Below are 25,090 nucleotides of genomic sequence, written 5' to 3'. Positions count from 1 at the left end.
CAGGACCTCACGGACCGGGAATGCAGGAGGAGACTCCGGATGAGCCGGGAAACCGTGGCACACATCTGCCACCTGCTGGCACACCTGTCACCGCGTGGCACTGGCAGGGGACACCCTCTCCCCGTGTCCGTCAAGGTTACGGTGGCCCTGAACTTTTATGCAACGGGGTCATTCCAGGCACCGAGTGGGGACCTGTCCGGCATATCGCAGACATCGGTGCATCGGTGCATCCGGGCAGTGACAGATGCCCTTTATGCCATGGCGCACCGCTACATCCGCTTCCCCGTGGACCGGGCCAGCCAAGATGCCCGGGCCGTGGGCTTCTCTGCCGTTGCCGGGTTCCCCATGGTCCAGGGCGCGATCGATGGGATGCACGTCGCCGTGCGGCCACCTGCAGAGAACAGGGCCGCGTTCACTAATAGGAAGGGGACCTATTCAATGAACGTACAGGTGGTCTGCGACCACTGCATGATGATCCTGCACGTCTGCGCCCGTCACCCAGGCAGTGTACACGACTCATTCGTGTTGTCGCGGTCATCCATCCCCGGCATGTACGAGGGACGCCATCCCCGGCTGAGGGGCTGGTTGCTGGGCGACAGGGGCTACCCATTGCGATCGTGGCTGATGACGCCTATACGGAGGCCACGCAATGAGGCGGAGAACCGCTACAATGATGCCCATGTAGCGACAAGGGGAGTGATCGAGAGGTGCTTTGGCGTGCTGAAGATGCGTTTCAGGTGCCTGGACCTCTCTGGGGGCGCCCTCCAGTATCGGTCAGATAGGGTCGGCCGCATCATTGTGGTGTGCTGCGTCCTGCACAACATAACCCAGCAGAGGGGCGATGTGCCGCAGGCAGAGGAGGGCGGAGTGGAGGAGCAGCAGGAAGAGGCCCAGTCCTCCCCAGATGAGGGGGACGGGGGGCAATGGTCAGGGCAGACGGGGTAGACACAGGCGGGTGGCTGTCCACCGTTACCGGCTGGCCCAGCGGGCACGGGACAGGCTGATAGACGCCCGCTTCACTGACTAGATGGGCGTGGGAATCGGGTAGTATGGCCACAGACCGCACACCATGACAACAGCCGACCACCCACACCCCCCACCCATCCACCCACCCGGCACCCTCACCCCCTCCCCAACCCCACACACCCCACCCGCATGCACACCACCACCCCCCCCAATTGCCGATCCACCGGCGGCACAACGGGCCGGGCTCACCCAGTTGCGGGTGGACGCGTGTCTATCGCAGGCCATGGAGGATGATGACAACCCGCCTCCGATGAGCTCCTGGCTCTACATCGTTGGACTATGTCTGACCCATGGCCACAGTACTACCATCCACCCGGACCATCCCTGCATGCGGCTGTGACACTGCAGCGCACGGTCCCGTCCTCTGCCCGGGGGATGTTGATGGCGGCCCAGGGGGAAGGGGGCAGACTCACCTGGGGCTGAGGTAAGACCACCCGTCACACACACACTTGCGCTCAACGTACATGACACGCCCGCACACTTTGGACAGAGCACAAAGGCAGCTTCGGTAGGTGCAACATTGACTTTAATCACCAAAGGAGTTCATGCACGTGCCCTAGCCCCTAAAACTCATCTGTGCCCTGCACCCGTGCCAACTTACTCAGTGTCTAATTGTTTGGCCTTACGGGCCCTTTGACTACGTCTACGTGGTTCCCCAGACGGTACAGCAGAACTGGAGGTGGACTCCTGTGATTCCTGCCCTCTGACACTGGATCCCTTTGGCGGCCGTTTCCTGGGGCGTCCTGGCCTAGATGGGCCAGGCTGCGGCCCGGGCGACTGGGATGGCGAGCTGCCAGCCTGTCCTGCCCGTTGCCCACCCGATGCACCTGGGGCGGAAGGGGGGGAGTCCAAGGTGTCGCGGTGTACCGGGACCTCCCCTACAGAGGGAGCCGGGACGGACCACACCACCTCCTCCTCCCTCGGGGTGCCCGATGGCCCCCAGGCCTCTACATGGGTGGGGGATGCGAACGGACTGGCCATCCGACGCGCCCCCGACATCTGGCGCTGCCAGTCCTGGAGGCCCGTGCTGGTATCGACAGGGGTCTGCAGGTTTGCAGCCATGGAGCCCAGGGGGTTGTCGAACCCTGTCTGTGACAGTGCGACGCCGGCTCGCACATGGCCACTGGCGCCGATGCCCTCAGCGATGGCCTGCTGAGACTGGGCCATGGCCTGCAGAGACTGGGCCATGGCCTGCAGAGACTGGGCTATAGCCTGCTGAGACTGGGCCATGGCCTGCTGAGACTGGGCTATGGCGTTGAGCGCCTCTGCCATCTGGCGCTGGCACTGGCTCATGGCCTCCTGTGAGAGGGCAGCCATTTCCTGGGCCACAGACGCCGCCTGCACGGAAGGCCCCAGGCCTCGCAAACCGTTCCCCATGTCTGACACCGTCGCACCCATTGCCTCCACCGCGGACGCCACCCGTGCGGTGTCAGCCTGGGTGGCACGCATGACTGGGACCACTCCCAGCTCCTGGACGCGGGTGGACTCCTCCACCTGCGACCGCAGCCGCCGCAAGCCACCCGTCACCTTATTCGCTCGTCTCCGTGTCGGTGGTTGCATCGGATCTATGTGTGGGTGTGGTAACTGCAGGAACCCGGGATCCATCTGGGCGGCAGATGTTCGCTTGGCCTGGGCTGCCCTCCGACCGCCCGGTCCCTCTGCTGCTCCTACCTCCACCTGCTGTACCGGGACGGCTGTGCTGTGCGCACCAGTGAGTGTACCAGACGCCTCATCACTAAAGTGCCCAACCGTGGTGAGTGTTTCTGCGATGGTGGAGGGTGTTGGTGACAGCAGTGGCGTTGTGTTGTGCTCTTCGTCCCACTGTGAGTCCATGGCACTTTGGGGTGGGGGTTCGTCTCCACCCATCCACTCTGAGTCACTGTCCGGTATTTCGTCTTCCCGGGTAGGGGTGTCCCGGGTAGTGCTGTCCCGGGTAGTGCTGTCCCGGGTAGTGCTGTCCCGGGTAGTGCTGTCCCGGGTAGTGCTGTCCCGGGTATGGGTGTCCTGGGTAGTGGTGTCCCGGGTAGGGGTGTCCTGGGTAGGGGTGTCCTGGATAGTGGTGTCCTGGGTAGTGGTGTCCTGGCTCGGATGTGACGGGGGCCTGTGGCTGCCCCCCTCATCGCTGGGTGGTCGCTCCCGCACGTGACGGGGGTGTCGTCTCCCTGTTGCTCCAGGTCTCTCCGTCTCCCGTGGTGTGCGAGGGGCATCCTGCGAGCGTCGCATGCTGGAGGGTCCGGGTCTCTCCGTCTCCCATGGTGTGCGAGGGGCATCCTGCGGGCGGTGTGCATCTGCGGGGATGGGTGCCTGGACGTTTGGTCCTGCGATACACAATGAAGCATGCATGGTTAGACATCAGGCAGTGATCAGGTGATACGGGGGAGGGAGATATAGGGGAGGGGGGATATGGGGGAGGGGGGATATGGGGGAGGGGTGATATGGGGGAGGGGGGATATGGGGGAGGGGAGATATGGTGGATATGGGGGAGGGGGATATGGTGGATATGGGGGAGGGGGGATATGGGGGATATGGGGGAGGGGGGATATGGGAGATATGGGGGAGGGGGGATATGGGGGATATGGGGGAGGGGAAGATATGGGGCAGGGGGGATATGGGGAGGGGGGGATATGGGGGCTATGGGGAGGGGGATATGGGGGAGGGGGGATATGGGGGAGGGGGGATATGGAGGAGGGGGGATATGGGGGAGGGGGGGATATGGGGGAGGGGAGATATGGGGGATATGGGGGAGGGGGATATGGGGAGGGGGGATATGGGGGATATGGGGGAGGGGGATATGGGGAGGGGGGATATGGGGAGGGGGGATATGGGGGATATGGGGGAGGGGGGATATGGGGTGGGGGGGATATGGGGGAGGGGGGATATGGGGGATATGGGGAGGGGGGATATGGGGGAGGGGGGATATGGGGGAGGGGGGATATGGGGGATATGGGGGAGGGGGGATATGGGGAGGGGGATATGGGGAGGGGGGATATGGGGATATGGGGGAGGGGGGATATGGGGAGGGGGATATGGGGAGGGGGGATATGGGGATATGGGGGAGGGGGGATATGGGGGAGGGGGGATATGGGGGATATGGGGAGGGGGGATATGGGGGACATGGGGGAGGGGGGATATGGGGGAGGGGGAGATATGGGGGATATGGGGGAGGGGGGATATGGGGAGGGGGGGATATGGGGGATATGGGGAGGCTCACCCTGCCTGCTCTGACGAGGTTGTTCACCTTCTTGTGGCACTGGGTGCCTGTCCGTGGTGTTAGGGCCACAGCGGTGACGGCCTCTGCCACTTCCCTCCACAGACGCCGGCTGTGGCGTGGGGCAACTCTGCGGCCGTGCCCGGGATACAGGGCGTCCCTCCTCTGCTCCACCGCGTCCAGGAGCGCCTCCACATCGCGTGACTCGAACCTCGGGGCTGAGCGACGTCTAGCCATCCAGTCGGGTGTTGCGGTCGGGTGTTCCGGTCGGGTGGGGGGGAGCTGCGCGGCCTTATGAGCCGTCACGCCGTGCAGCGCGTATGATGCTGCACGGCGTGAACCATTGCGCAAGCGCGGATCCCGTCACGTCGTTGCTAGCCCATTTCGGGCCGGAGACTATCGGCCCATTTTTATGACGTGACGCAAGTGGGATTTGCGCCGTTTTTTGCCGGACTTTCCGCCGATAACGGAGAATTTCGCCCCAGATCTACAGCACTGTGGTTGACTCTTAAATGCCCTCTGGAATGGCCACTCAGTTCAAGGGCAATTTGGGATGGGCAATAAATGCTGGCCCAGCCAGCGATGCCCACATCCCATGAATTAATTTTTTAAAAGTAGCAATACCTACCACTTTAGAATAGATTGGTGCTTGATGACCTGCATGACACGATGGGCTAAAAGGCCTCTTTTTGTGCTGTAAAACTCTGTGGGCGTTATTCTTTGACCGTTCACACTGATGGGATCTTACGGTCCCGCCGATGGCTCATGCCTACTTGACGGCGTGGGTTGCGTTCAGTGGGAAACCCCTTTGACAACGGCAGGACCAGAAGATCCTTCCACCAGCCACAGGTGCTCCACCCTCTGCAACTGCACAACACTCTGCAGAAGGGGAGGAAAATCCTGCCCTATGACTCTATAAACACATCTACAAACTCAGCAACAGTAGAACTCAATCAGCAACTCACCTAAAAGTAGTTGATGATCCCTTTAAATAGCACCATTGATGTGTCCTTTCTGTTGCTGAATTGATGTTCAGCTCCGTGAGGTTAAAAGAGCTGGTGTGTTGAGGTCGAGAATGACATCGTTGGCATCAAGCCAGCATTAAACACTGACTGATTTCCCAATCTTCTGTGTTGCCATACATCCAGTATGCTCACTATCGCCCTCACCAATATGCCATCTGGCGTTTCCAGCACCAGTAATATGGGCATATGCTGCAGAGACCGTTTTGAACAGAAATGGCACCCACAGGGATAAAAATACAGATGTTATGCCGCCGAATTTTGAGACAATTCACTTTGTTTAAGAATAGAGATACGTAGTAACAGGCCTTTTAGTTCCGTGAACCTGTTCCACCATTCAATGAGATTGTGATTCATCTGCAAACAGCACCATATATGCCACCTTTGGCCCATACCCTCTATTATATTTGCTTCACAAAAATCTCTCAATCTCCAATTTGAAATTAAGAATTGGTCTCACATCAATTGCCATTTGCAGAAGCGAGTTCCATTCTTTGTGTGCAAGGGTTTCCTAATTTTACTCCTGAAAGGTCTGACTCTCATTCTTAGGCTATGCCCCTAGTCTCTTGCACCCCAGCACTGTAAATAGCTTTTATCTGTCTACCCCATCTGTCCTCCTTAACATATTGAAAACTTCAATTAAATCACCCTTTGACCTTCTAAATTCCAGGATATACAGCCCTAATTTCTGTAATCGTTCCTTTAATAGTTTAAGTTCAGGTCTATGGGATAAATATAAAAGTAATTTCTCACTACATTTGTGAATTTCCACAGCAAGATGTAATTGAAAATCCCATAGTAAAATCATTATTTTTTAAATTAAGTTATTTCAAGTTAAATGGCCACTTACCCATCATGATATCATATATCTACTATGGCTTCAAATTGGTACATTTGGAATGAATTAATGTCGGAATTAATATCAGATCTGCACTCATCATGAAAATAATATTTTCATTCTGAAAATTTGCCAATTTGTGTTGCATTGAAAAAGATGAAAACTGTCACTTGATAGCACAGAATCTGAATATTACCAAGAAAGAGAGATACGTTGCCGAAGTTTTATATCTTGCACACATCCGGACAAATCCAAGAATGTCAAATTTCAAATGATCAGAACAATTTATACCAAGGGTGCTACCTCGTTAGCAAGTGAGAGTTAACTGGTTGAGGCATTACCATGAAGAAAGTAATGGCAAACTATAAGGTCCCCAAGCTCCTGGGTAACTCAAAAAAGGTGCAAGGCTTGAGCATATTCCTTTTGTTTGCAGAGAATGGTCCCTACATATGAATGGATGTTGCTCATAACAATTATAAATTAGTCATGTTATGATATTGATTCATTACTTTAAATTGGTTGTTATTGCAGATATTAGCACACTCAGGATTGTTCAGCAAGTGTTGCCCATTCATGGAATTACATCTAACAACAGATACTTTGTTTTGGGTTGGAAAACGTGGGCTAGTCGAGTATGTTCTGCACTCTGCCTATTATTAACAATTGAAGGAATATGCTGATTGATTTGATCAACCAGTAGCTTTTCTTCTTTGGTATTCTTGTGTTTATCCTAGTGATGTTATTATTATTTCAAAGGGTGTAGACATTGCTGGCTTGACCAGCATTTATTGCCATTCCGGAATTGCCCTTGAAATGTTTGTGGTGAGCCACGTTCTTGAGCCATTGAGGGCCATGCTGTGTTGGAACACCTATAGTGTGATTCGGAAGGGGGTGCCAGCATTGTGATTCAGTGACAGTGACAGAACATGCAATTTAGTTCAAAGTCAGGATGGTGTGTGGTTTGGAGGGCAACTTACAGGTAGCAGTGGACCTGTACATCTGCTGCCCTTGGCCTTTGAGGTGGTAGAATTCACAAGATTGGGAGGTGCTGTTGAAGGAGCTTGGCAATTTCCTGCAATGCATCTTGTCGGTGCTACACACTGCTGTCACAATGAATTGGGGGTGGAGGGAGTGAATGTTTAATCTTGGGATGTCAATCAAGTGGGTAACTTTATCCTGGATGCTACCAAACTTCAAATGTTATTGGAATTCCGCAAGCTGAGTATTCCATCACACTCCTGACTTGAGCCTTGGTGTAGGTGGACAGGCTTTGAGGAGTCAGGAGGTGAGTTATTCATTGTACAATTCCCAGCCTTTGACCTGCTCTTGTAGCCATAGTATTCATATTGTTGGTCCAGTACATTTTCTGGTCAATGGTAACCCCCAGGATGTTGATAGCGGGGGATTCAGTGTCAGTAATGTCAAAGGGGGATGACTAGATGCTCGCTTCTTGGAGATGGTCATTGTCTGGCCCTGTGTACCACGTTGAATTGAATGCAAGATGTAAAGCTTGTCTCTCTCTTCTCAGCAACATTCAAGATGAGAACTTGATGGTCTACATGATTGAATATGCTGAATCAAAGTAAAATGCTGAAAAAAATGAATTGGATAAAGGATTACACTTGGTCTGACTAATCTGAAACAGCTCTGCTTTGTACAGTTTGACCCTATGCATGTCTAGAATCACTCCTATTTATTTCCGTCTCATTTGGTGGTGTTGTAGATGCTTTTTTCAAATAGTGCATCATAGAAGCACAATACATTCATAAACAGAATAAAACAAGATCATTTTTGCTATGTGGTGAACCAATGTGCCTTATATGAACTTTAAGATGTGGTTTGCACTCATAGGGCAGAAATCTCCCCTGGTGATTTTGGTGGCAGGGGCATTAATTAGGATGGCTGATGGGGGTCCCTATCACTTTCCCACTGCCACTCTGATTAGATCTTTGGCAGGAAGGCCCATGGCCAGCCTTCCTGTCCTGCCACCAAGAAGCCCTTAAGTGGGAAATTAATGCCTACTTCAGGCATCATCCAGCCACCACTGGTATTAACCCAGCAGCAGATAGAGGGGCAAACTCTGCATGAAGCATGGTAAGTAATACTGCACACGGTTACTTATGGACTCTCAGAGGGTCCCTCATTCAAAAGAACTCAGTGCCTAATCGAGGGACCCGGCAGCGGGAAGGAGCGGGCTCCCTGACATCCATCAACGGCCCTTGATGCTGCCAGTCCTCCACCGCTACACCCTGCCCGTAGCCACCCCCCACCCCACCCCGCGCCCCACCATCACTCGCCTCTGCCCTATGATTCAGTGTTGACCCTCGGCCTTGGATGGGTGTTGTTCTAGCAGCAGCCACTGGCCCCCAGTGGCGCAGCTGTTAAATAGAGCTGCTGGCCTCTGATTGATCGTCAGCTTTCGGTGGAGGAGGGACGGGTGAATTTCACCATGGGATCTTTGTCCCTGAGGAAGGCCTGCCACTGGCCTGTGCAGTGCCTGAGATGCAAAATGTCCTCTTGAAAGAGGCAACGGAGGAATAAGGCCCCTGTTGACACTGCAAAAGCTCACCTGGGATTTGTCATTTGCCATGACAGGTGCCTCAGAAGATACACTCGTTTGTCACAACTGCAACTGTAGGCAGTAACTAAATGTTACCATTCTTCTTTTGCTGCAGTAATGCTCTTATTGAGATTATCTTGAGCAATTTGTCAGGTAAAACTGTGGAATTGTATTTTTCAAACTGCATTTTTTATAGGCAAATCAACTGAACAAAAAATTCGCCTGCTGTGCTGCCTGCTATGGAACTGAATTATCATGAACCGTCACAGCTCCATGTTTCCAATCTTTTCTTTGCATTTTTATCACATAGTAGAGGGGAAAATGCGACAATTCCACTGCTGTATCTGCTTGTACATTTAATCAAGGATTAAGCAATAAGGTGATGGAACCACACCTCCCTTCTTCCTTAATGGAAAAATTAGAGCCAATCAATTGTCACTATGGCCTATACTTTAAGCTTTGCTTCCTTTACATAGTTCAATGCTTAACGTTTAACTTACCCATTTGGTATTTTGCAGGAATCTCGGCAGTACTGTACTGAAGGTTAGTGGGACACTTTATTTATGTCATTGAAGTGCAGACATATTATATTTGCCTTGCCAGTCCCAAACTAATATTAATAAACATCAGCTTGACATATACTAAGTATTAATTCACCATGGGCTGGATTCTCCGCCCCGCCGTGCCACATTTCTGCCTCGACCTGCCGACGGGATTCTCCGTTACGCCGGCTGATCAATGAGGTTTCCCATTGTGGGGCAGCCCCACGCCATCGGGAAACCCCCGGGCACCAGCAAAATGGAGCATCCCACTGGCGGAGAATCCCACCCATATTTAATAGATATATCCAACTTTCAACATTTCAGGATAAAATCACTTTTCTGACTACTATATAAAGGTAAAGTCACCATAATCATGGGACATAGTGATATTGTCACTTGGCTAGTAAACCAGAGACCCAGAGTAATGCTCTGGGGACCCAGGTTCCAATCCCACCACTGCAGATGGTGAAATTTGAATTAAATAAAAATCTGGAATTAAAAGTCTAACGATGACCATGAAACCATTGTTGATTGTCGTAAAAACCCAGCAGGTTCACTAATGTCCTTCCTTTAAGGAAGGAAATCTGCCGTCCTTACCTGGTCTGGCCAACATGTGACTCCAGACCCACAGCAATGTGGTTGACTCTTAACTGTCCACCCCGAGGGCAATTAGAGATGGGCAACAAATGCTGGCACACATCCCATGAACAAATTTTTAAAAATGTCCCAGATGACCACAGGCTGCTTTCCCCTTTGAGGGGGAGAGCTGACTGGTGGTGGTTTAACTGGGAGATCACCACACCTCAGGCGAGGAGCAGCAAGAGTGAGTAGGTGGGCCTTCTTGAATAACATCAGCCAGGAATTGAACCCGCACTGCTGGCCTTGTTCTGCATCACAAACCAGCATCACAAACCACTGAGCTAAACGAGTCCGTAATTATAATATATACTATTACATACAACATTACACAATACAATGCACACTACATTATGTGGAACAATAGGATCTTCCAAAAAAAACTCCTAATATAGTCCATCAGAGAGAACACATATGAATGCTGAGATCAAATTAATAATCTGGCAATAATGTCACAAAACTAACTGCAATTTTGGTTTGACAGACTTCTATCTAAGTGGCAGAGACATCATGCAACTCCAGTATGCTTCCACCACTGCTTCTTGGTTCCATGGAGACTTGGTTCCATTTGAAACAAACTCCATTTGTGACAAAGTACTGCTGGTTCCACTTCTGATCACGACACAGTGTTTTTGATTTGGCAATTGACACTGACATTGCTAACAGTGCAAAACTTGACGCATGTGTTCAGCAAACCAAAAGATTCCATGCAATGACGTGACCAACTAATCTGACTCCAATTTCTTTTAATTATTGAGATTCGACAACACAAAACCTGCACACAAGGAGCAAAATTCTCCTACCCGCCCCGCCACATTTCTGCCCCGACCAGCCGGCGGGAGTCTCCGTTACACCGGCTGGTCAATGGGGTTTCCCATTGTGGGGCAGCCCCACGCCGTCGGGAAGCCCCCGGGCCCTGGCAAAACGGAGACTCCCGCCAGCGGAGAATGACGCCCAAGTTAACTGTTAAGAGGTGTCAGTCAACCAACTGGACGTGACAACCAAATTGCTTATTCCAGCATCAAAGAACAAAGGTAACAAAGAACAAAGAAAAGTACAGCACAGGAACAGGCCCTTCGGCCCTCCAAGCCTGTGACGACCATGCTGCCCGTCTACACTAAAATCTTTTACACTTCCGGGGTCCGTATCCCTCTATTCCCATCCTATTTATGTATTTGTCAAGATGCCCCTTAAACGTCACTATCGTCCCTGGTTCCATCTCCTCCTCCGGTAGCGAGTTCCAGGCACCCACTACCCTCTGTGTAAAAAGACTTGCCTCGTACATCTCCTCTAAACCTTGCCCCTCTCACCTTAAACCTATGCCCCCTAGTAATTGACCCATCTACCCTGGGAAAAAGTCTCTGACTATCCACCCTATCTATGCCCCTCATAATTTTGTAGACCTCTATCAAGTCGCCCCTCAACCTCCATCGTTCCAGTGAGAACAAACCAAGTTTATTCAACCTCTTCACATAGCTAATGCCCTCCATACAGACAACATCCTGGTAAATCTCTTCTGCACTCTCTCTAAAGCCTCCACATCCTTCTGGTAGTGTGGCGACCAGAATTGAACACTATACTCCAAGTGTGGCCTAACTAAGGTTCTATACAGCTGCAACATGATTTGTCAATTTGGAGTTGGGGACCAAGTGCAATGTGGCAAAGTTTGCAGACGACACTAAGATGAGTGGTAAAGCAAAAAGTGCAGAGGATACCGGAAGTCTGCAGAAGGATTTGGATAGGTTAGGTGAATGGGCTAGGAATGGAATGGCAGATGGAATGGCAGATGGAATTCAATGTTGCCAAGTGTGAGGCTATCCATTTTGGGAGGAATAACAGCAGAATGGATTATTATTTAAACGGTAAGATGTTAAAACACGCTGCTGTGCAGTGGGACCTGGGTGTGCTGGTGCACGAGTCGCAAAAAGTTGGTGTGCAGGTGCAACAGGTGATTAAGCCGGTTAATCAAGTTTTGTCTTTCATTGCTAGAGGGATGGAGTTCAAGACTAGGCAGGTTATGCTGCAATTGTATAAGGTGTTGGTGAGGCCACATCTGGAGTATTGTGTTCAGTTTTGGTCTCCTTACCTGAGAAAGGACATATTGGCACTGGAGGGAGTGCAGAGGAGATTCACTCAGTTGATCCCAGAGTTGAGGGGATTAGATTATGACGAGAGGTTGAGTAGACTGGGACTGTACTCATTGGAGTTGAGAAGGATGCGGGGGGGATCTTATTGAAACATATAAAATTATGAAGGGAATAGATAGGATAGATGCGGGCAGGTTGTTTCCACTGGTCGGGGAAAGCAGAACTAGGGGGCATAGCCTCAAAATAAGGGGAAGTAGATTTAGGACCGAGTTTAGGAGGAACTTCTTCACCCAAAGGGTTGTGAATCTCTGGAATTCCTTGCCCAGTGAAGCAGTTGAGGCTCCTTCTTTAAAAGTTTTTAAGAAAAAGATAGATACTTTCTAAAGAATAAAGGGATTCGGAGATATGGTGTACGGGCCGGAGAGTGGAGCTGAGTCCACAAAGATGAGCCATGATCTCATTGAATGGCAGAGCAGGCTCGAGGGGCCAGATGGCCTACTCCTGTTCCTAGTTCTTATGTTCTTATGTAAGTTACATTTTCCTCCAAATCATTTATATATACTACGAACAGCAAAGGTCCCAGCACTGATCTCTGCGAAACTCCACTAGTCACAGCCCTCCAATCAGAAAAGCACCCTAACATTGCTACTCTCTGCCTTCTATGACCTAGCCATGCATGCCACAAGTTCTACCCAAGTTTGGCAGATCCAAAATGAATAATCAGAGCAAAATTTTTAATACTTCAGCTCAAAGGCTGTGGAAGATGAAAATTTTCCGACATGAATATTTTGGGAAATTCCTCATATTAAAACTGTGCAATCTTGTACCATTCATTTCAGTGAATCACAAGTAAACCGTTGGATAGCTTTATGTCAAACGATAATTTTCTGCAGTGAATCTAAAGTTGATTGTCCGCTTGCAAAAAAGAGAAACCATATGTCACTGAGTTCAACAAATCTTATTACTTCAATATGAGAAGCTTACCTTAAAAAGACGTAATATGTTGGCAACCATTATAGATACAGAACTTGCTGAAGCACCTATAACTGCCACCACTCGTTCTGGCTTGGTAATGATTGGCGGTCCTCCACTCATGCACTTCACATCAGTGCTGTCTTTCTCAATCAAAGCTTGCACAAATGTCAATGATTGTTCCAAGGCATGGGTGTCTCTGGAACAGGTGTCTAGGATCCGTGCTCCCAGCGTGATATTGGGAAGAAGATCTTGATCATTGTTGATCTTATCTAAGGCAAATAGCATTGCTTCCAACCTGTGTATTCCTTTCTCTTTTTTCAATTCTCCACAATTAGCACCAGAGCCACCCCGGGAATGTACAGGAAAAAGTCCCCCCAGAGCGATGTCCCCATCAATTCTTATGGAATTCACATGGGGACGTGAAGTTGTCTTCGGCTTCCCAATAACTGGGTCAAGCCAATGAAAACTAGACAGAAATAAAAGTAAAGACAAATGTTCGGACCAAAAATAGAGGTTTCTTTTACACGCCATTTCCTATTGAATAATCATTTCTGACATAACCAGGCCAGAAAAATAGTGTCTTGAAGTCACTGTGTTGTTAGGAGGAGGCTATGCAACCTGGGAACCTCTTAGAAAGCACAAGAAAGGCAGCAATCTCTCACCAAGCATGTCAAATAACATCTGCGTAATTGAAATATGTTTACTTATTTCTTGCTGCATATTTTATAAAGCTCTGCGCATTGCTGAGGTTTGTGGTTTCCTTTTGTAAATTTTTAACTTATCAAATGTCTTTGCAGTGTTTATTGTAGTTCTTTTAGTTTCTTGTTATATTTCTGTTTTGCCATCCGCCTGTGGAGATTCTCCTGAGATATAAGAACGAGTTATTTCCGTCCCAAACAAAGATTATTAGCCCTCTTGTCGCCTCTGAAATAAGATCCACCTGCGCCAGAAATAGGAGGTGTTGTCGTCAATTATCAGATTCAGAAAATTGACATGATGCACTGTTTTCCTGAGAAAGAAAGAGAGAGAAAAATAAAAATCACAAGACTCTCATGAAGTATCATTTCAACATCAGAGACACTGCTTTCCATTCTTTTATAAAATTATGAACTTACTTTGTGGTACTTCTTGAATGATTCCCAGTTTGATATTTTAACTCAATTACATGAAATATCTTGAGTGCCATTTTGGAGACTACGTTAACCATTTGGCCCTCGAAGGCATTTTAAATGGAAACGACAAGACTTTGATTATTATAGTGTCTTTCACAGCTGCAGAATGCCCCAAAGTGTCTCAAACCAATTAAATACTTCTGATTTGAAGACATTTTGGTAATCAGTGAATTCATTTTTTAATTTCTTTACTGCACACAGGCGACATTCATGCTTTAGACATGTCATCTATTCCTCTGCGACATCAAAAGGATAAGGGATGCTCCACTGTACTAATATTTTTACATTTCCCTTACATTATAGGGTTAGAAATATAGAGCTGGCTTTTGCAGGGCTGGGGGGGATGTGGGGGGTTGGGGATGGCATGGGCTAACAGTGAATTAATCAACATTCACTGTAACGAGGCTGAGTGCAGCTTTGGGATGTCACAGGCGTGTGCAGATTAGCATGGAAATCCTGAAGTTACTCGTCATCTCTCGTGATTCTGTAACAGGTTGTGCTGTGACCAACCGTCCCCTCACACCAAAACTGGCTATGTTGTGAAACCCCTGTCCCCACAGACAGCTACTTCCAGCCTCTCCAAACACACAGAGTCAGAAATCAGCATTTTATTTTAAAAAATTTCACCCCACATTGGAGTTTGGAACCTCTTAAAAGGTTATACATATCTTGTTCATTCAGGTGTAAGTAACTGGGTTTTCATGGTGATTTGTTCAATGAACAACAGAACTGCCCGTGAAAAATAATTTATGTATATTGAATGCTGTTAAGTTGAATTTTGAGCTGATAACGACAATATTTTCCAGAGTATTTATCTGCCAAATTCACCACATGGAAAAGTTCCAATATTTAATGTGATCCATATAGACATTTTCAAGTAGTCCCAGTGAAAGATCAACCATGAGCTACAAGCTAGTGTGCGGATTGACCACCAGTTAGGTGGTCATTATTGCCCCATGCAAAGGATCATAAAAGTAACAGTGCAGAAGGAGGCTATTTGGCCCATCAAGTCTCCACCGGCCCTTGGAAAGAGCACCCTGCCCAAGCCCACGCCTTCACCCTATCCCCATAACCCAGTAACCCAGCCTAACCTTTTGGACCTTTTGGGCAATTTAGCATGGCCAATCCACCTAACCGGCACATCTTTGGACTGTGGGGGGAAACCGGAGCTCCCGGAGGAAATCCATGCAGACATGGGGAGAAAGTATAAACTCCACATGGACAGTCACCCAAAGCCGGAATTGAACCCAGGACCCTGGAGCTGTGAGGCAGCAGCGCTAACCACTTTGCCACCGTGCCGCCCACTCCAATAATACTTAAGCCTCACTATTTGGCAACTAAATTGTGAGTATATGCTACATATTCTTCTGAACTCCGTTTTTCTAGATTTCCTATGCTCTGCCAGAAACAAGACTGCCAAAAGCAAGCGCAAGATAAAATTAACAAAAATGTACCTTAACAGAATTAATGAACTTCCAAAGTCAAGTGCATAATAGCCAATTCAATACTCGACTGTTACTAATGAAAGTCACAATTAAAATGGAGCCTCTGTAGGTCTTTTCATGATCAATAGATCCTGACATTTTTTTTTCATTTTAAAAACATTTTTAAAAAAAATAAATTTAGAGTATCCAATTATTTTTTTCCAATTAAGGGGCAAATTAGCGTGTTCAATCCACCTAGCCTGCACATCTTTTGGGTTGTGGGGCGAAACCCACGCAAACACGGGGAGAATGTGCAAACTCCACACAGACAGTGACCCAGAGCCGAGATCGAATCTGGGACCTCGGCTCCGTGAGGCAGCAGGGCTAACCCACTGCGCCACCGTGCTGCCCCTGATCTTGACATTTTTAACCAGTACTGCTTCAACCTATTGTGTGCAGCACCATTGGGCAGTTTACAGTAAAGTAGCATGGTCATAAATGAGAAACATTGCAATCAGACACTTGCAATTAGAAATAACAAGTTCTAATTACATTAACGCTAATTAGATTAGCTTGATTTTCATCAGCTAATCCTCCTCTTTGTTTCAGAATTAGCTGATAGGCACATTTGTTTTGGAATAAAATTGTTATTGGTAGAAATTGTAAACAGCTCTCCCAGCTTACAACCCCCCCCCCCCCCCCCCCCCCCCCCCACACACACACACACACTGTTTTGACTGTCGCCTTTTCAAGTGGTTTCATTTGAAATTTTTTATAACTGCGTTTCACTTGAAGTGCACTATTCCCTGTTTTCAAGTGTATTGTCGTGTTGGGTGTTCTGGTTCACAAACAAGCCAACAATGCTGGAAGTGGTGTAACGCTATTTTATTAACTGTTCAACTATGCTAACATACTGTAAACATGGGTATAAGCAATACCAGCTTAACTGTGGACCCTTTCCTATCACTAGCTATGGTGAGGCACTCAGCACATGGTGAATGTCTGTGATGCAGGCTGTGAGCTCTGTGCTCTGAGCTGGCTGCTGCTAGAATGAGCGGGAACTCTCCTGTCCCCTGTCTTTATAGTGCTTGTGCTCTCATTGGTGATTGGCTGCGGTGTTATGTATGCTGGTTGGTCCCACTGCATGTCCATCAGTGTGTGTATGTGATTGCACCATAATGTACTGATGTATATTATGACATGTATGGCAGCGTGATGATGTCATCATGCTGCGACGTGATGACATCATAGCATGACCAGGCCTAGTAATTCCATGTGGAGTTTGGCTTGTGGTCGATGCTATTTTGACCTTCCTGTCCATTTCCAGGAACATAGTTCTTTATGCTGCATTTTCAGGCACCACCCTGTACCAAACTAAACTTAATTTTGAAACTTATTTTTTTACTGTACCCTGCACTAGTTGAGGAACTCTATGCACTTATGTTTTTTGAAAGAGTTCTCCACTGTACTGTATTTTACAGTACAGACACTGTAAACTTTGTTTATCAAATTGCTTTGCTGCTGTTACAGTACATAGCTGAGGAGCTGCTGCGGGCATCTGTTTTTAAAATAATTCTTACTGTACAGAGGTACTGCTCTGGCCTGTACAGTACCTGTGTTGGAGGAACCTGTTGTAAACTTGGTTGTCTCTGCTAGAATGAAGACTGCAGGCAAGGCAGCAATTTTGAAGTCACTTACTGTACTGTACAGTACAGTATTTCAGATTGTATGGTACAATGCTTCAATTTTCACATTGATTTTTCCTGGCAAAAATTATCCTCCGGAACATAACTCTCGCTTTAACATGGATTCCTAGGGAAATACTGCTTCACTTGGGTTTCATAACCACTAAAATTACTTTAAGTGAGCACTCCCTGTATTCCCTTTTCTTCATTTACACCCCTCCCGATTCTTCCTGGAGAGTCGAGTTCCATGGGACTTCTAAATCTGTCCCAAGAGACCCTCTTCAAGGGTAATACTGTTTGCAGGCTGTTTGATTGGGGAGTATCACAACTGACAAGGATTACAGTTCTTGATGTATTGGTGGTGAGGTCACATCTGCCAGCGAAAGTTATTATTCAAAGAAAAATTACACTAATAGGCACTCAAACACAAGATTAAACAATCACAAAGACTTGGCAGTTGATTTGAGGATCCTGTCGGCAGTCAGGAAAGAAATAACAGAGATTCTGACAATTTTTCCATATTCCGTCGCAAGAAACATCATGTCAATGGACTAATGGGAGGAAAATACGATTTCCTCTTTGAAAAATAAATCAGGAATGATACAGAAAATTTACACCTTTTTTGCTTTCTTTCAATCCCATCAGGAAACACATCACAGACATAACAGTAAAATTGTTGGATGAAACTCAAAGGCTGCATAACTACAATGTCCCACAATGCACACTCTGTGCATGTTACTTCTCACTGGATGTCAATGAGGACAGAGTCATCCCTTATCGGCCACTTATGGAACTTATAGAATCCCATCAAATATCAGTGTCACTTTATAAATCACAGAACTTTTACAGTGCAGAAGGAAGCCATTCGGTCCATCAAGCCTGCACTGGTTCGCTGAAAGAGCATTCTACCGAATCTTACTCACCTACCTTGTCCTTATAACCTTGGTCAATTCCAGCCGCACTTAACGCAGAGTCGCAACACAATTGGACTACTAAATAATTCTTAGAAAATGCCCAAAGTCTTTGGTCCTTAACTGCCCATTAGGTTGGTAAATCAGGTTGGTAAATTTAACTACAATTAATTTTATTAATAACAGTAAATAGAATAAAATATGTAGCAAATACAACAGCTTAATAATTATCGAATTCTTAAACCCCTCCCCACTTAAACTCCGCCCACCCTCTAGACACACATATAAGACAAACAAACACAGAGGGGAGGAGAAAGGTGTAAAAAATGCTAATGAAAGTAAAAAAATAAGTGTCTTTTTTTCAGATGTTTGTTTCGAGCACACCTGGCTTCAATCCAAGCTTTCAGTTTGAGGTTTTCACTGTAGCCTCATGAAGATTCTGCATACAGCTGTACAGGTTTTTTGGAGAGAAAGAGCAGATCTTTGCCTCCCTGTGTCCAGGTCTCAACTCTGCTTTCCTTGGGTGGGATTCTCCGACCCCCCGCCCGCCGGGCTGGAGAATCGTCGGGGGGCGGCGTGAATCCCGCCTCCGCCGGCTGCCAAATTCTCTGGCGCCGGGGTGTAGGCAGGGGCGGGAATCGCGCCGCGCCGGTCGGCGGCCGCTAGCAGCACCCCCCCCCGGCAATTCTCCAGCCCGCGATGTGCCGAGCGGCCGCCCATTTTAGGCTTGTCCAGCCGGCGTAAATTAGACCAGGTACTTTCCGGCGGGACCTGGCTCTGCGGGCGGCCTCCGGGGTCCTCGGGGGGCGCGGGGGGATCTGGCCCCGGGGGTGCCCCCACGGTGGCCTGGCCCGCGATCGGGGCCCACCGTGCACTCTTTCCCTCCGCACCGGCTGGTATGAACCTCCGCCATGGCCGGTGAGGAGACGAACCCCCCTGCGCATGCTCTGTGATGACGCCAGCACACGGTGGCACTCCCGCGCATGCGCCAACTCGCGCCGGCTGGCGGAGGCCCTTCGCCGCCAGTTGACGCGGCGCCAAGCCCCTTCCGCGCCCGTTGGTGCGTCGCCAATCCCACCCGCGCCGGTTTAGCCCCTGAAGGTTTTTAAATTCCTTATTCTCTCTGCTGCTTGACTTAAAGATACATGTCCATTAAGCATCCATTGATCAAAATGAGAAGATGAAAAATTAAAGGAAGGGGAAATAAGGGAATCATCAGGATGGACCCATACAATAGGAAGAAACTAAAATCACTGAAAGAGTGCAGGTTGATTCAGTGGATATTTCTGAAGAGATATTGGAGAAAATTAAGCTTTTTTCCACTGGTGCAAATAGGTTAAGATTACTAGGGCTATGTTCAACTAAATGGTGATAAATTGTTTCCATCAGACACAGTCATATGAAGGCTCCATTTTAAGTTAACAAAAATAGTTAGACAGTTGAGAAAAAAAATCTTTATGAACATAGAAGCATAGGAATAGGAGTTGGCTAGTTAGTCCTTGAGCTTGCTCCACCATGCAATGGACTAAATAATGCAGGTTACGGACATATTTGTCCCCAGAAGCAAACCGTGCATCGAGCCAACCTGCGCCACATCAGCCCAACATGCAGCCATAAAGCGCTGCAGGCGGGCTTAACAAGGGCCAAGTTTAACTAGTCACTGGGGACACATTCCTGCCCTCTCGAGTTGCCAACCTATCGATTAGCTGGCAGCTCCAGCCTCCCATAGTGCCAAGAGCCCGTAAGTGGACATTGCAGGGCCTGCAAGAAAAGGAGTGGGATGGTATGTACATCCATGGAAGCATTAACTCTTGTGTCTTGGGCTGGTAGGGTTTCGGCAGGTCAGAGATTAGGGTGGGGTCTGGAGTGGGTGGGTTCAAGGCTGTGAGTGGTAGGAAGAAAGGAGGGGGGGGTTCATCTTAGTTGAGTCACTCTCCCCTCTGATCTGCAAAGGTCAATTCCCGAATTTCAATTTCCAATCTTTTAAAAAGAAATTAAATAGTTGCCGAAAAAGAGCACTATCACAGGGTCTGGGTATAAGCTATTTTGAACTGCATTTTACATCATTATAGTATAAAGTTAGGTGTGGTGGGAATATCCTGCCGATTCACTATCACACACATGGCGCTACCACTAATACTCCTTAATTGTGCTATTCAAAATCCTACGTGAACTGCCAGTACCTTTGGTACCAGAATATCAAGCTGTAAAGAGAACAAATTATTCTGTGGTTTCAGTGATGGGAAATTGCCCAAAGCTCTTGTTGGATTGACCTGGATATCTCCATCAATGATTTGTACTCAGAAATCTCACTGAACAATGCCAGGAACAGACTATTTTTCTAAGCCAGATCTCTACCTGTTTTGAAATCAATCGGAACAAAATGTACAAACACAAGCTGCAACTTTCAAGTAGCATTCAAAATGGGAGTGAGGTTGATTCACTGGTCACTCTGCCTGACCGTTTGTAACAGTGATAGGCAAAAGTCATTTTGGAATATGACACGCCTGTCAGTACGAGGAGGGCAAAGGGGTCTGTGTGGTGGGTGGGGGGGATTTTCTGCTGCCTGCTGCCGGTAACAGAGTTCCCGATGCAGCAGAGAATCCGGTGTCAGGGAAAAAACGGGATCGGCGTTGGCCCATTGTGATGCTCCAGTCCACCGCTGACGACAGCACGGAGGTTTGCACCCCACATCCTTGGGGTACGGATTGGATACAGGATTTTCCATGCCCCCGTAATGGTCTGGCATTCTGAGCCGAGATTCATTTGGGGCGTGAATTGTGGCTCTGATGTGGTGAACCTCGCTGTGGGCCAAGGGGGTATGTATTTAAGGTAGGTGCCCCCAATGTTTATCGGACGGCCACGTTGCCCCCACAATACAAATCCTGCCCACCCCATCCCCCAGCACTCCCAATCAGACCCCTCCACCATCAGAGACTCCCACCAGACCCCCCATCAAAGACCCCCACCAGACACCCCCCCATCACGGAACCCCCATATCAGAGAACCCCCCCATCAGAGAATCCCCCCATACCAGAGAACGTCCCCTTTCATGGAACCCCCCATATCAGAGAACCTCCATATTGGAGAATCCCCCATATCAGAGAATCCTCCCACCCCATAACAGTGACACTCTGCAGTCAGTCACCCCTGCGTGGAAGCTGAAGAGCAGTACCAGCAGAAACAATGAAAAATCAGTGCTTTTTCACTCACTGCTGCCTCTGACAGAAGTGCAAAAAGAAGCAGCTGTTAAAAAGTCAAAACACTACACAAAGTTATAAGCCCCCGCATATCCTTTCATCTGGAAGGCTTCTATTCACTTTGAAAGAGAATTAGCTTGTAGTAGGCTGTAATTGACAGGGTGATAGCTTCCAGACAGCCAGGTGTCTGGATTTTTAATTTTTATTTATATTCACACTTGAATGCACCTCAGGTACCCTGCTGAGAACCAAAGCAATGTTTATAAACATCTAGCTATAATTGACAGCTCCTGACCACATCAAAAACAATTAAGTGCTTTCTGCTGAGAAAAAGAGGAAGTCAAAGCATTCAACTCCTAGATGTTTATAAACATTGCAGCTTGGTTCCCAGCATGACACTTGAGATGCATTCAAGCATGACGGGAGACCTGAAGGGGTGCCTGTTGGGGGTCTCTGATTGGGGGGTTGGTGGCTGGGGAGAGTATATCGCTTCTGGATACCTCTCCTAACACCACACAAGCCAGAAGTGATGCAGCTCTGGTGGGATAACATAGGGCTGGACTCTCTGATTTTGAGGCTATGTCCGGAGCATAGAACATAGAACGATACAGTGCAGTACAGGCCCTTCGGCCCACGATGTTGCACCGACATGGGAAGTCAAAAAACAAAAGCCATCTAACCTACACTATGCTATTATCATCCAGATGCTTATCCAATAAACTTTTAAATGCCCTCAATGTTGGCGAGTTCACGACTGTGTGTCTAGTATTACGACCAAAACGTCGGCGCCGTCCCTGCACAGATGCTCTGCCCAGAGGGGGGTGAGCAGCCGCGCAACATAAAACCCCTGGCTTTCCCTGCAGATATAGACGGAGAATTGCTGGATCCGTGGCCGCGCATGCGCTCGCCGGCGACCTGCAGTAGTCATGCCATACAACATGGCATCGGCTGTGCGCGGTCCTGGCCTGCCAGATAGTATCCCCTGTAAACCCCCTCAACACCCCCGGACCACCCCCCACCAGTCCCTCCATCCCCCGGTGAAGCATCCCCCCCTCCCCCGGCCAGCAAAATGACACCCCACCGACTGTGGCGGCGCTGAACACAGTCCAGAGCTGCCATCCAGGATTGATGAAACCTCAGACCACAAGTGATCCACGCCGTCGGGAAGTCGGCACATCGGGGACGGAGTATTGGGGAAGGGCCTTCAGGTGATGTCCTGAAGCTGTCCCAACGGGGTGTGGCATACCCACCAACGACGCCGTTCTGGAGGGATGGTGCATCGAAAAACAGGCGCCGCCCCCTCCAAAACGGTGTCAAAACAGATTCTCCGGTCAATCGCCGAATGCGATTTCGGCGTTGGCAATCGGAAATTCCTGCCCATACTCTCCCAAACGAAGAATCCAACCTTAATTGTTTCCCATGCTGGCCCACTTGAGGCCGCACTGCTGGGCCTGAGCCAATTTTCAGAAAGAAATGGGTGAAGTGTGCACTATATTCTGTGAACAAAATGATGTTTCCTTTCGACCTTAATTTTTAAAAAAACTCAAGCCTGCTGCTGGCCCACTTGAGGCCTCACTGCTGGGCCTGAACCTGAATATAGTGCACACTTCGCCCATTTCTTTCTGAAAATTGGTTCAGGCCCAGCAGTGAGGCCTCAAGTGGGCCAGCAGCAGGCTTGAGTTTTTTTAAAATTAAGGTTGAAAGGAAACATCATTTTGTTCACTGAATATAGTGCACACTTCACCCATTTCTTTCTGAAAATTGCAGCAGTGGTCTGGCAATCAGTATAAGATTCTGTTAAGCAGCCTTCCACTTGTTCTGGGTGAGTGGGTTTCTTCCCAATTTGCTGGCCCCTCCAAAGGTTGCACGAATAAAGCCAGGCCTTGGGAATCGATGAGCTGGTTGTGATAGCTCCCATCCCACGTTCCCCCCGCCTGCACACCATCCCATCCACCTCTCGGCATAATTTGCAACTGTTGATCAGAAATTGTAAGTCATCCATCTCCACGTTGTTGGATTTCAATTTGGCCTCTTGATGAAACATATCCCGTTGCAACAATGTCAGACCAGCCCAAGAGCATAGTTACACATTTCTGTCTGAAGTTTATCATTAATAATACCTAAGTTCTTTGAGTCATGCTTAAATGTATTGTCGTGTCTGGGAAATGGAAACCTGTCATCCCATAATTTATTGTAATTTCTTTCTGCAGGCTGGTGCATGTCTGCCATTGTTCTTTGGCAATCATAGCTATTTATAACATAGAAAGAAATGTGCCCTAACTCCGAAAAAGTAATCTTTTCCCCTTTCCTTGCACTTTCTTCATAGCCAAACAGGAATGTTTTCTGTTCCAATTTTCTGCTAGCTGTCCAGCCTTCTTCTCACACAACTGCCACCCCTATCCCATGTTCTTATGCAGATCCTTGCCTCATTTCTGTGCTAATGGCGATATCCTCAATCACATTGATCTGTATGCATTTTTTGCCCTCTGATTTCATTTTTCCTGCCATGGCTTTGGACATCAATCAAACTTCATTCACAATTTAACACTCGGTTGCACACCCAAGTCTGTGGTTAAACAACGCACCCCTCGTTTTCTCACTAAAGTTAAGTTCCTGAGTGCTCCTATCCTGTAGATTTCTGCTGATCAGTCAGTCGCCTTCGAAGAAATACTTGCAGGACATAAATGGGGTGGACTCAAACTTCCACTTTTGAAACTAAGAAAACAATGGAATTTTAAAATGCATTGCATTGTGTTTTTACTAATGTGAGGTAATATTCAGCTCAGCAATGAGGCAAGTGAAAAATCTTTATCCTGTACTGTTACTTTAAATATATGCTGCTTGCACACAGGACAGAGAACAAAAAGCTTAAACAATTGATACATTTAGTGATATCCCACATTTGTAATCATTGATTTTACACCGCAATGGGGATTATACCATGCAGGCTGTATGACTTTTTAACTTCCACTTTGAAAGCACTAATTGCAATTTGAAGAGTTTATTTGTCCATCAATATTACATTCTTTAAATACTTGAGATGTTCATCCATTATATTTTCAGTTTGAGGAAGTGTAATCTTTTTGAAATGCGGGGTCAATTTTCTCCATGCCTCTGTTCAATTGTATTTGTTGTTTCTTTTAATTGAATGTATTGATGAGGAAAGGAATGCTTTCCCCATGCGGTTACCTCAATATCAATGACTCCCAAGTTAATTGGGGAATCATGCTACTTTTGCCTGTGAATGTTGGGAAAAATCTTTTGATTCATGTCGGCGGCAGGAGGGCTGGAAAATTGGTCTTAGAGAGCAGCCTGTTGGTCAGCATGTTCTCAGCTCCTGGTCATAATTTAAGTGGATGGCTGCTTGGGCGATGGTTACCTGCCCACTAGTGGGGTATAGGCAATTATGGCCCTTAGCAATGGAGGGCACTGGGAAAACAACAGCTGGAATCTTCCAGTCGGCAGGCGGGCTGTCACTGTATCTCGACAAGAGGCAGACCAAATGTTTGTCAGCTCCCCCAACACACATACACACAAGCTGTTCGAAGACCACAGTCGATGCTGTCTGATGGAGGATTGCTCACTCACATAGCAGTGGTCTGTCAGCTGTGGCTAGAATAAATGTCATCTTTATTAAAAAGTCTTCATAGGGCACTTCCACTTTGAAGCACCCTTCTCTCTTATCTACATCAGCAGCTCATACCTCTGAAAGGTCTGTCTTCACAAGAGGGCCTCTTATTAACACACAGCCCTTGCCACACCAGCCACGGGAACTCATCGACGGTCCTTAATTGGAAAGTAACC

At 48.1% G+C, this 25,090-nt stretch overlaps 1 protein-coding gene across 3 annotated transcripts in view; it reads right to left on the bottom strand.

Annotated features, from left to right (window-relative positions):
• The window catches only part of LOC140393857 (metabotropic glutamate receptor 4-like), a 1,771,763-nt gene that overhangs the window by 1,642,793 nt on the left and 103,880 nt on the right, over positions 1 to 25,090 (bottom strand). For all 3 annotated transcript variants that reach the window (XM_072480390.1, XM_072480392.1, XM_072480391.1), the window contains exon 2: positions 12,904 to 13,903. In XM_072480390.1, coding sequence (XP_072336491.1) covers positions 12,904 to 13,425 — 522 coding nt within the window. In that variant the 5' untranslated portion in view covers positions 13,426 to 13,903. The remainder of the gene's footprint in view (positions 1 to 12,903; positions 13,904 to 25,090) is intronic.

Source organism: Scyliorhinus torazame, chromosome 17 (assembly GCF_047496885.1).
Source record: "Scyliorhinus torazame isolate Kashiwa2021f chromosome 17, sScyTor2.1, whole genome shotgun sequence".
NCBI classification, from domain to species: Eukaryota; Metazoa; Chordata; class Chondrichthyes; order Carcharhiniformes; family Scyliorhinidae; genus Scyliorhinus; species Scyliorhinus torazame.
Note: the sequence above shows the minus strand (reverse complement) of the source record. Positions and strands in the feature narration are given on the sequence as shown.